Source organism: Procambarus clarkii, chromosome 2, assembly GCF_040958095.1.
Source record: "Procambarus clarkii isolate CNS0578487 chromosome 2, FALCON_Pclarkii_2.0, whole genome shotgun sequence".
Lineage (NCBI taxonomy): Eukaryota > Metazoa > Arthropoda > Malacostraca > Decapoda > Cambaridae > Procambarus > Procambarus clarkii.
The window spans coordinates 44,724,825-44,737,550 of record NC_091151.1 but is presented as its reverse complement, the minus strand read 5'-3'; the positions used below and the strand labels follow the sequence as shown (position 1 = coordinate 44,737,550).

The following is a 12,726-nucleotide window of genomic DNA, read 5'->3' as shown; positions in this document are numbered from 1 at the left end:
AGAGGCAGGAATATAAACAGCGAATTAAAAATATGTACCAAAAATGCAAACCCCGCTTTTAATTATCTTTCTTCAAGACAATTAAGGTGTCTTGTCATTCTGTCTACGACAGAGTCTGGTGCAGGAGTGCGAGGAGTTGACCACCCGGCAGGTGGTGCTGGAGGAACGCTTCGCCAAGCTTGCTGATGAGAACCGGGTACTGGCCGAAGATTTCAACAGAGAAAGAGTACTCAGGAAGAAGTATTACAACCAGGTAATATATTCCTTTCAATCTTCCTACTTGTTTATATCTCTTACGTTCCTTCTCTTCTTGTTGTTTCCCCTGCATGCTTAGTTTCGTCTGTTTTAAAGAAATTAGTCATTTACTGAATAAATGTAACTGAACGACTTCTGTATCAGTGTCTTTTTTTTTACTAGCTTTATGAATTTCTGCGACAAATTTGTGAAGTAAGTTTATGAAGTTCTGTGGTAAGTTTAAGGAATAAGTTTATGAAGTTCTGCGACGAACATTAAGAGTTAGTATATGGAGCTCTGTAACAATTTAACTATTAAAGTAAGTGAAGAAGTTTTGTGACAAACTCTGGGAGAAACCTTATGAAGTTCCGCGACAAACTTTTGAGGAAAGTTCATGAAGTTCTGTGAATAATTGCTCTTTTGGATATATGTTTTTTAGTTCTTTGACCTATTGCTGTTTGCATAAAGATTTTAAGACTCATTTGAACTAATGTTGTGAAACTAGATTTCTAGAAGCCATCACATGAAATTTATTGTACATATTCAGATGGTTACAAATCAATATCAACTTTAATCGAGAAAGCTCATTCCTAAACATGGTATGAGATCAGCAGTGTTAACTGTTGTCAATCATTCACATAACATATTGTCGGGGGTTGTCCCTGAGGCCTCTTTACGTTGACTGTGATCCGTCAACAGTTAAGGTTATACGGTCAAGTCTTACTAGGTCTCCTTTTCAGAAATATCAACAAGTTGGCTGATTTTTTTTATTAAATTAAAGTAGCTGAGTTTCTCGGCATTTCCAATTGTGTTTCGAACATTAGAAGTAAGTGAAGTACTTTTGAGAAAGTTTGTTCTGAAGCCACAGAACCAAAACACTCATGATTAAAAGCAGAGTTGAAGAACTATAACTATACGTATCCTGTGACGTTCCTTGTGTCAGATGGGGGAAGTAATACAAAGTCTGAATGAATAGCTGAACGAATAGTGAATAAATTCATATTTATTTGTATAGCTATGTCCCCGTGCTGTAGTGGTAAGACACTCGTCTGGCGTTTCGCTAATGAGTCCTGGGTTCGTATCCTGGCCTGGGAGGATTTACTGGGCGTCAGTTCTTAACTGTAGCCTCTGTTTACCAAACAGTAAAATAGATACCTTGTTGTTAAATGATTTGGAGGGGTCGTATTCCGGGGAACATAGGATTAAGAACTTGCCTATAACGCTATGCGTACTAGTGGCTGTACAAGAATGCAAGAACTCGTGTATATATAAATAAATAAATAAATAAATAAATAAATAAATAAAAGATAGTGTCGCACGAGTCAGCGCAGAACACTAAAATTACTTCATCAGGTGATAGAGGTTCCTATGTTTGTCCCTTACTCTTGCGATCCTTTGCAAAGACATCTCTATCACTTAATATTTCGTGGTACCATCGGACTCCACACATGACCGCAATCTCTAGTGAGCCGGAAAGTGAGGCGATGCTCAGAGGGTAGGAACGAGAGAAGGCCCCGATGAATGATTTGCCTTCATGGAATATGAACGGGACCTCATTTCCTGTAACATAGATCACGTAGCCTTCTAGGGACCCACCACAACAAACATTGTTTAACGTATCCTACTAGAGACCTACCACAAACAAACAGTGCTTCACGAAGCCTTCTAGGGAACCACCAAAACAAACATTGCATCACATAGCTTTCTAGGGACCCACTACAACAAACATAGCTTCTCGGAGTCTGCTAGGGGCCCCGCCACCACTAGCAGTCCGTGCTCTGGTGAGCTGGGAAGCAAGGCGACACTCGGAGCAGAAACAAGGGAATGTCCCGCTGAGCGGTAGCCTTCACGGGGCTTGCTAGGGGACCCGACCACTAGCAAGCAGCCCGTGTAGTCATTCACGGAACACTTCAGTTCACTGCTCTCGACTTAAGAAGGACAGTTCTTGGTCTGTTCTGCTTATCCCGCTGGTTACATATATTTATATACATACATATGTATTATATATTTATCGCCTCTCTCTGATGATGTAGGTTACTATAAATGCTTTAATTTTTGTTACTTGATTTTATTACCTTAGCAACATTCATACATGCACTCATACATACATAAGAACTTACGGAAGGACCACGGTGTGTCCTCCGACAGAACAGGTCACGGTTGCGATCAATAGTTGTACATGGCAGCGTACGTGTTTATGTTTCCGAACGTGCGTATTTACCTATGCGTAATACTCTCTGTTAAAAAAACAGGTGGAGGAGATGAAGGGCAAGATCCGGGTGTTCTGCCGGGTGCGGCCTGTGAGCGAGGCCGAACGAGGGCAGGACAATGGGCAAGTGGTAGCAACTACTGACGACGAGTACACTCTCTCCCTCAACACCCAGCGAGGCCTCAAGACCTTCCTCTTCGACAGAGTCTTCCAGCCCCATGACAATCAGGACACCGTCTTCCAAGACACTAATGTGAGTGACGGGTCTAAACTTGTGTTATTTTGTATTCTCACTTTTTTTTTTACTGCATTTCAGGTAACAAGAGAAGATAATAAAGAAAACTATAGAATAACTATTGGAACACTGGTGTGATATTTTTTATTGCTTCTGCAGGACGTTAATATTATGTAGGAATTGATAAAAATGAAGGGGAAGCTATTGTTTAATATTTCTGGAACGCTATTGATTAATATGTCGGGGATGGCACGGTCTAATATGTAGGGGAAGCTATTATGGAATATTATCTAACATGTGTCCGTCACAAGCACTATACGAATCCCGTATACGCTTGGTACTCCTTATATATATGCTTGGTGACCCATATATAAATATAATCTTAGTGACCATCGTATACGCTTAGTGACCCCTCAAGTTCAAGTTCAAGTATGTTTATTGAGACAAGAAAGAAATACATCTCAAAGGGATAGAGTAGCTTAGGCTATTTCTACCCCCCTATTGTGACCCCTCTTATACGCGTAGTGACCCCTCGTATACGCGTAGTGACCCCTCGTATACGCGTAGTGACCCCTCGTATACGCGTAGTGACCCCTCGTATACGCTACATATAGTAAGGTTATAGAGTACCGATTGAGAAAGCGCCATAGGGGATATTCTGGCTTCAGCAGGATGCATGGCTCGTCTCCCAGAAATACTGGTCATTAATGGATAAATTTTCCGCTCCGTCTTCCAGTGATTTCAGGTCTCATGGTGCTGAGTCGCTAGTTACGGAAGTCGTCCTGCTGCCGAGCAAACGCCATTAAAAAATCTATTGTAAAAAAATAAATCATAGTATTAAAGCAAATGATCCCAGTTGTTCTTTCCCGCCTAAAAGATACACATTATCGAGCCAATTAATAATGGAAATGAGTAACTTTAAAGGCTTCATGTTTTTGGATAAGGACAACTACGGTACTGATTTTTTTATGTTTAAGATTCAGCTACTGGGAACAAAATGTTCCAAGTAGCACGAGCTATGGTGAGCCCGTAATGGACTTACCAGGCACAGGAGCGGGGCTGTAACTGATACGGTACTGAATTTTCCTTGAGTTAAATACTAAAACGAGACGGATGAGGTGATAGCAGGATGTGAAATGGCCATTAGTGTCCGAGGAGCGTGAAGTGTAGCCTGAAGGATCTTTAGGTCTCGACAAAAGAGACGATATAACCTTATAATATCTGCCTGTATAAGAACATAGGAAACTGCAGAAGTTCTATTAGCAAATAGGAGATATCTCGTAGCACCAATAAGCCTTTAGTTTATTTTATTCAGGGAGATATTATCGGATCATATAATTTTTTGTCGTAGCATAGCGATCGAACAGTACAGTGTCAGATTAGACAGATATAACGTAAAAAAATAGCATGGTGACTGTGCAAGTCTATGTTCATTACTTCTCTTCCGCCTTATGGGTTTTGATTTGCTCTTCAACCAACTCCAGGAAGGAGGCGCCGCCATACTGAACTTCCTCTAATGCTTTGGTCAGCCTTAATACACCTTCCTTCCTTTGGTCAGCCTTAATACACCTTCCTTCCTTTGGTCAGCTTAATACACCTTCTTCACAGTGCGGGGTACTTGCTTTGGTCCTGGGCTTAATACCCATCAACCTCTGGAGAATTATTGATGCTACCAACAGTGCCGAGTGATCAATTAGCAAAGTATACTTTACTTTTGGACATATCCCGGATCCAAAGTAATATAAAATATATAAACCTCTCAGTGTATATAGACTGAGAAGCTTGGTACACTTCTCAGTGTATATAGCCTGAAAATTATGAGGGTGATTAGGGCCATTACATACATTTTTTTAGTGCTGCATCTTTTATGTATACAATGTTATATAGCCAATGTATGGTTTGTATATATATAAATTATTATTATTATTATTATTATTATTATTATTATTATTATTATTATTATTATTATTATTATTATTATTGGAAACACGCAGAAATTACATTAATGTGCATTATTCTCATTACTATTACATATTCATTATTATATTCTCATTATTATTATAATTATTATTATTAATATTATTATTAATAGTAATGCTCGTTGTCAGGAAACATGGAAATCATGTCTTCAGAAGGTTAGTCGTCTCAGAAGAGAAATAGTCTGTGTCTATAAGATACTACTTTTATCGAATTCAGAATCCATCGAACTTGGGCTATGGAAAATATTGCTTAGAGGAGGTATGAGGGTGGTTTATTATCGGCATCGCTGGACCTTAGATGCTCCGGGTTTCCTTCGGCTAAACAAAGGACAGTTTTATCTCTTATCGTTACTGCAGCGTAACGTACGTTTTGCTGTGCTGGTCGTATGTCACACAGCGTGGCTCCTTGATACGTTATTTCATGGTCCTTTACTTGTTAGGTTCATATATATATATATATATATATATATATATATATATATATATATATATATATATATATATATATATATATATATATATATATATATATTGTATATCACGAAAATAAACACGTGATTAAAAATGTGACAATGTCAGACCACGGAGGAAAAATGAAACAGGAATTTCCTTAAGTACTTTCGTATATTAATACATCTTCAGAAGGAGTCAAGTAATACTCAGAAGGTAATACTCCTTCTGAAGATGTATTAATATACGAAAGTACTTAAGGAAATTCCTGTTTCATTTTTCCTCCGTGGTCTGACATTGTCATATATATATATATATATATATATATATATATATATATATATATATATATATATATATATATATATATAAAAGTTTAATTTAGTCATCAACATAGTTCAGGATTAATGTTGACGCCTTTCGGTGTATATCTCAAAAGTGTGCAAGTTATTGTAAGAATCGGAATCAGAAATTATAATCTTAACAGCTTATACAAATCATTACATGCCTGGACTAAGCAGGTTAACAACAGTGTAAATCAAACATATATTTTTGACATCAAGTGAGTAACATTTAGCTTACAGTTTAAACATTTATGTATATTAGAAAGCCAAAGTATAGTTTATCATTAGAACGGTTGGACAGATAATGGCACAATGTTTATCACAATGTTATTATCATGAGACGACAGTTGAAAGGAGAACTAACAAAAACTAATCATACCTGCTGGGCTTAAGGTCTATCAACCGTGGGAGGTTTATTAAGACAATGATACTAACTTACTGACCAACCAGAAAGTAAACTCTAACCCTGAATTAAAAGTTTTCTAGGGGTCAAGAAAACTCTGTAGTATTCATTCACCGAAAAAGAGAATACACCACTTCATGTATCTATCTCGGCGTTAGACAAATGTTGAATTTGTGAATAAATTCTGGTGACTTAAACTTGTGCTTCAGGCTTTGATCCAGTCGGCACTAGACGGGTTCAACGTGACCATCATGGCCTATGGACAGACGGGGTCAGGCAAAACCTTCACCATGTTGGGCACTGAGACCCAACCGGGTATAGCGCCCAGGGCATTCCGGCGACTCTTTCAACTTGTGGAGGGAGGGAAAGCCAGGTACGACGTCACCGTCTCAACCTACATGATGGAGTTGTACAACGATAAGCTAATTGATCTGCTCAAGCCTATCACTGTTACTGAGGTAAGCTGCATGGTGGGACTGCTAATGTGGTGAGTTGGTGAGATTGTTGGAGTTCCATGTGTGATTGTTACTGGGTGTGAGTAGTGAGATTGTTACTGAAGTACGCTTGTGAGTGTTACTGGGATGAGCCTAGTATGATTTTTACTGGTAGAAGCTGGTGGGATTGTTTCTGGGGTGAATTTGTGAGATTGTTGCTAGGGTAAGCTTATGAGACTGTTACTGATAGTAAGCCTTGTGAGAATGGTATTGATATAGCGTGTGAGAATAACACGTATATAAGCTTGTGAGAACTTTATACCATTTTTGAACTTTGGTCAGAAGCAAAACAATACGAAAGTTTCGTTCGGTCAGGTCAAATATCAAAAACTGGTCACAAATCCAGTTATTTGTTCACATAAAACTCTACCCTTACTAAAAAATATATTTGATTACTAATGGTAATATCATCTCATTCTCACCTAATTTTAATTTCTACGTAGAATGAGAGACTAGAGATCAAGCGAGACAAGAAAGGCAGCGTCCACGTCCAGGGTGCCACAGTACGAAGCGTGTCATCTGCCTCAGAGTTGTGTCAGGCGTTTGAGGAAGGTCTAACCAATCGACACACCGCCTCTACCAAGATGAACGTTGAGAGCTCACGGTCTCACCTGCTTATAGTGATTTGTCTTAATGTTACCTCGAAGCAAACTGGAAATGTTCTTATGGGAAAGGTACAGTGTCCTCTTTTAATGGAGTAATTTTGACTTTTTTTTTGCATAACCGTCGTCTTTTTCTGTAATGAAGATTAGGAAAGAATGCACTTATTGATTGTCTTTTGTGAAAACTTATTTCAGCTTTAAATGAAACAATGTTCTCATATTGCGAATTCGTTGCCACCTAGTCCATGTAAGATTTAGTATTTCCATTTGTTTTCTTCCTCCTCTTAAATCTGCATTATTCTGACAGGTTTTCTAACAGCTTTAGGTTTCGTTTTAGCCCCAGATATATTTCCAGAACAAACCATTTCCCCGTTCTTCCTCCAAGCATCTTTCCAGGACTCTTCTTCGTTCCACCCCCCAGTCATCTTTCCTGAACCAGCACTCACCCGTTAAATCCCAAATATCTTTCCAGGACCAACTCTCTCCCTTTCTACCCACAGATATTTTTCCAGGACCAGCCATTCCAGGTTACATTCATGTGATGTGTAACTCTCGTCAAGTTTTTCCCGCATGTATTTTCCTTTCTGCATTCCAAATGGAAAGATATTGGTCATATAAACTTATACCGATTTGCAGTACTTCTCTCAATAAACGTCTATAAGAAAATAATAAATAAATCATCTATAGAGAATTCAGTGCCACCATCTTTGTGTTGAGTGTCGCTGATATTTAGTTTTTCTCGTTTTTGTTTTAGTCCCCCAAGCAAAGAAAACAAAGAACAGAAATATGAAAAAGAGAACCTGAAAATATTATTTGACAATATAATTGAACTTTATTTCTTTGTATTGACCTCATGCACTGACCTCTCGGTTCTTCTGCAGTTGACCCTGGTTGACCTGGCCGGCAGTGAGAGGGTCAGCAAGAGCGGGGCCTCGGCTGACCAGCTCAAAGAGGCCAACTCCATCAACAAGTCACTCTCAGCATTGGGAGATGTTATATCTGCTCTCTCTACTGAGTCCTCTTTTATCCCTTATAGGTAAGCTATATCTCTGGCACATTGAATTGTGCATTTCTTCTACCAGGTTGCATTGTTTTTACCACGTCATGGTGAGGACTTGAGAGTACTAAGTGTGAGGGTTCGAATTCTTCCATAGTTACTATGGTGAAACTCTTTCTCTTTTGTAATTTCTTTCTCCTTTTCTCATTCATATAATTCTCTTTCTTTTATATTTCTCTTATATCTTCCACTTTCTCATTTCTTTCTACCCGATTCTCTGTCTACCTGTCTTTCTGTCTCATTTGATTTTTCTCTGATCTCTGATTCTGTGGAAGAGAGAGAGAGAGAGAGAAGAGAGAGAGAGAGAGAGAGAGAGAGAGAGAGAGAGAGAGAGAGAGAGAGAGAGAGAGAGAGAGAGAGAGAGAGAGAGAGAGAGAGAGAGAGAGAGAGAGAGAGAGAGAGAGAGAGAGAGAGAGAGAGAGAGAGAGAGAGAGAGAGAGAGAGAGAGAGAGAGAGAGAGAGAGCGCATTTTAAATACCTAAAGAGTCTTTTTCCCTCCCTCACAGGAATAGCAAACTGACCATGTTACTTCAGGATAGTCTGGGAGGTAACGCCAAGACTCTCGTCTTCGTTAACGTCTCTCCAGCCGCTTACAACGCCGATGAGACACTTATATCTCTCATGTAAGTCTCATTGTGTCTCGTATAAAGCTCTTCCATGTAATGTCTCATACGCTTTCATCACTAATGAAACATATTTCTATTGCAAATCTTATTTAGTCTATTTAAAGCTCATTTAAGTAATGTCTCACACTCGCTGTCGACACTACTGATGGGGCATATTTCTCCTGCCTGGAATGTGTGATTGCTAATGGAGGAATGTGTGCAATCATGTTGAGAGTCATGAGAGTCAGGACTGGTGCAATGAAAGCCCTGTTTAAGATGAACAAAATAGGAATCGATGCCGCCTGTGAGGTCTGCATGTAAGAGTGGTGGTACAGATTCTTATGTACGGATGTGAGATCATTGATTGGTATAGGTGTAAACACTCATTAGTGACTTGAGAATGGTCCAGGACGGATCGAAACGTCGTCGTCCCTTCACCTTCTAGTGTGTGGTCTGGTCAATACTCATTAGTGAAAGTTGTACAGTGAAATGAGAACGGCTGGGGAGACCAAACATCCAGGTTCGGTCCCATTGTACAGGCGCATTATTTTCCTTTACATATGTTATGGATAACTTGAGAAGCATACATGGTGTTTGAATAGTAGATGGAACAAGAAGCATAGAAAACATGGAGAGATGTGGCAAAAGTTAATAAACTGCAATTGTGTCAAAAGTTAATAAACTGATTAAAGCAAGCTTGCTGAGATGGTTTTGGCATATTGAACGAATAGATGATGGTAGACTATTGAAGAAAATTTATTTAGATCAATTTGAGGATTTGAAGGGGGAAAAAAATTGTCGGCAAGAAGGTAGGGGACATAGTGAGTGTGGACAACTCACGATACAGGGGTAGGTGAAGGCAGTATATAAAAAGAATGTTGTGAATTTATCTGTATTTATCGAACATACAGTATATAAGAAACACGGTATACCTGATCTTTGAAGCAGTGGGATGCTGCTGTAGATGACTACTGGAGTGGAGCAGTATACAGCATCACTGTACGCTTATTGCCATTAAATGGTGGGTTGCTGATGGAGTCTGATAGTCCCTGTTTATCGTTGATGCTATGTATTGAAGTGCGATTAATATAATGAATGAACGAAGCACATTTTAAGCTTTGTTATTTAATATCTTTAACTTTCTAGTTCTACATCATTCACCAGTTTTCTCCGATGTGAAGCCTCCATACCTCCCACGAAAATGGAATACGCGGTAGTGAATATGGCTTTATGCTGATATTCATGTTTTGCTAATTACATAAAAATCTAATGCACTACACATGTTTTTGTCCACTAGGATATTTTCTGTTATTAATACTGATGATAATTTTAGGTACGCCTCAAGAATAAAACAGATTACAAACACCATCAGTAAAAACTCTGACAACAAGGAAATAACCAGATTAAAGTCTGTGAGTATAAGATTATGTTGCTTTCAGAGTGCACGAGTGTATTAAAATCTTTATTATGAGTGCAAGAATGTACTAGTATATATATATTACTGAATGCAGGAGTGTACTGATATCTTTCTTAATGAATGCATGTGCTAATAACTTTATTACTTATTGAGTGCACGAGCGTATTAAAACCTTCATTACGTAGTGCTTGAGTGAGCAAAAGTCTTTATTACTGAGTGCACGTTTGGGCTAATTTCTTTATTAATTACTTAGTGCATGATTATACTAATATCTTTATTACTTAACGAGTGCATGAATGTACTATTACAATTATTACTTATAGAGTGCTTGGGTGTACACTCATATTGTAGCCCTTTACAGCGCACGAATCCACCCACCTAACTAATTGCACCTGAAACTTAACAATATTTTTCTATATTTTGTAACAGTGTAACAAATTTGAAAGCAAATAACAGAGCATTGCAAATATACATTGCAATCAAAAGTGTTTATTTATTGTAAGCAATATAAATGGTTGAAATATTCAAGTTTTAATGAATATAAACGAAAATTGCTAGAAAAGAGAGAAACCTATCAGTTAGCTGACAATAATAATAATAATAATAATAATAATTATAATAATAATAATAATAATAATAATAATAATAATATTAATACTATTACTACAACTACTACTACTAATAATAATATTAATAATAGCATTCTACAACTAAGTATGAATATAAGTCCTTCATGTCTATTAACTTACAGTGACATCAATATATTATTGGATGATAGAAATTAACAACTAGACCATTCCTTTTGTTGCAGATCATATGTAAGCTTAAAAAGGGAGAACCAGAGGAAGAGGCCTCGTGAGGCAAGGTAAAAGGCCCTGTGGTCAATGAAAGAGGTCCTGGGACGCAGGGTAAGAGGTGCTGTTGCCAAAGGTGTAAGCCCCTAGGAAAAAGGGAGGATGATGCAGCCAGGAGCGCATTAGCCTTTACTACCAACCGACATCAACGGTAGAGCCATTTGCCGTTGTTAGGGTGCGGAGCATCAAGGTAGAAAGGACGAGTCTTGAAGGAGAGGACGGCTTCCGTTAGTCATCGCAGGAACAAGAGTCAAGTGTGGCTCTTCTTGTCCATGCAGAAAGCGGTCTCCTGTTTTCATTCTGGCTGTCTAGGTTTTTCTGGTCACAGTAAGGAGTAAAGGATTGGGAAAATCTCTACCCTGCTTGAAACCAGATTTTATATAATAGTTCTAAGCTCTTACGACTCTTAAAAGCTGTGTGTTGAGCTGGTGAAAGGAAGAAAACTTAAAATATATCATAAAAACCAAAGGATATAATTTACATATAAGAAAAATCGCTCGTCTCAATTAAAATATTTGACAGCGTAAATGTATGGCCTTTGTCTTTATCTGTGAAGAATTAAAGAGTAAATTCTAAGTAATAGTTAATTAAGTAAAATGCTTGTACAAAACTATATTATTTTAAAATGATCTTTCGTATATATTAGGTTTTTTGGAAATTGAGGGAGCTTGTTCTAATCATTCTAAGTCAAAAAGTTAATTTTTTATAATATTTACTATATGAGCACAACTGCGTGTTTTAAAAGTTGTATGATAACCATTTTTACATTGAGAAGACATAGTGTAGTCTATGTGAATTAAGTGTGGTAGAGTGAATGTATAATGTATATAGTGAATGTATACATTAGCTTGAGGGATGGCACTAAACCAAAACCGTGCTCAGATGACTCTGTGCTACTCCTGATTAAAGTCAACCTTGATCGTTGATCGTGATGATGTTCGACTTCTGACCAAACAAGAATTTTTGTATCCATTAGACTAAGCCATTAAGTCTTAACATCTTGCAACGCGGGTTCGATAGAGGCTCTCATATTTTACAGGACCTAAAATTTCCAGCTTCACGTTATTGTTAGGTATACAAATAACATGAGTTATAAATCCCCTAACAACTACTTGTTATGGAGCATAATATTATGTTACACAACTTCGTTGTTACTGAGGTTTACCAGAAAGCAGATTTTCATGTTAAGATATGTTTTTATTTCCCTCAATCACCACGAATTTCAGAGAACAAGCCACAAAAACCCTAACCCACATGTATGAAACTGAAATGAAAAGGACTTCTCTTTGTTCGTACTGGCCTTTATAATGTCACGAGTTGAATACGGGTCCAGAACTGCCAAATTGTCGTCACTTTCAATATCATATGTGGATGGGTTATCTATTGATTAAAAAGATTAATATAGACGTAAATTTCCTCATTTGCATTGGTAATACCATTGTATCACCCAACACTCTCATCAGAACCGTTGAGTTTACACTGGTTAATGTTGTTTCATAAAATCATTTTTCTTTGTTGCAAATTATTGCTCTACAAATCAGCTTGACTTCAGAGACTACGTATGATGGATTTTCGTTAATTGCCAGATTTTTATTTCGACTATGCCTTCTTTGTCTATCCACTTGGACTGGTCGGTAAAGTGCTGTCTTTGCACTTTACCGACTCGCAGGTCTGTTGGGCCTGGTGGTCCAATTGGCGTGGTCCTCTTCTCCGTTCCCTTATCCTAGCTTCTATTCTATTCTCACACTCCTTCCACAATGCTAGATAGTTATTTTGGCTAAATACTTTCTTCTTATAATTTACGTTTTCGTGACTTCAATGAAATTATAATTTATCTGAAAGT

The 12,726-nt window shown here is 37.9% G+C and overlaps 1 protein-coding gene across 1 annotated transcript in view; it reads left to right on the top strand.

Moving 5' to 3' along the window:
* Positions 1–12,103, top strand: part of LOC123762313 (uncharacterized) — a 95,301-nt gene extending 83,198 nt beyond the window's left edge. The window contains 8 exon segments of the mRNA XM_069325147.1: positions 113–253; positions 2,487–2,696; positions 6,064–6,312; positions 6,792–7,022; positions 7,832–7,986; positions 8,514–8,630; positions 9,946–10,024; positions 10,841–12,103. Of these exon segments, the coding sequence (XP_069181248.1) occupies positions 113–253; positions 2,487–2,696; positions 6,064–6,312; positions 6,792–7,022; positions 7,832–7,986; positions 8,514–8,630; positions 9,946–10,024; positions 10,841–10,888 (1,230 nt within the window). The 3' untranslated portion in view covers positions 10,889–12,103.
* The last annotated feature ends 623 nt before the right edge of the window (positions 12,104–12,726 follow it).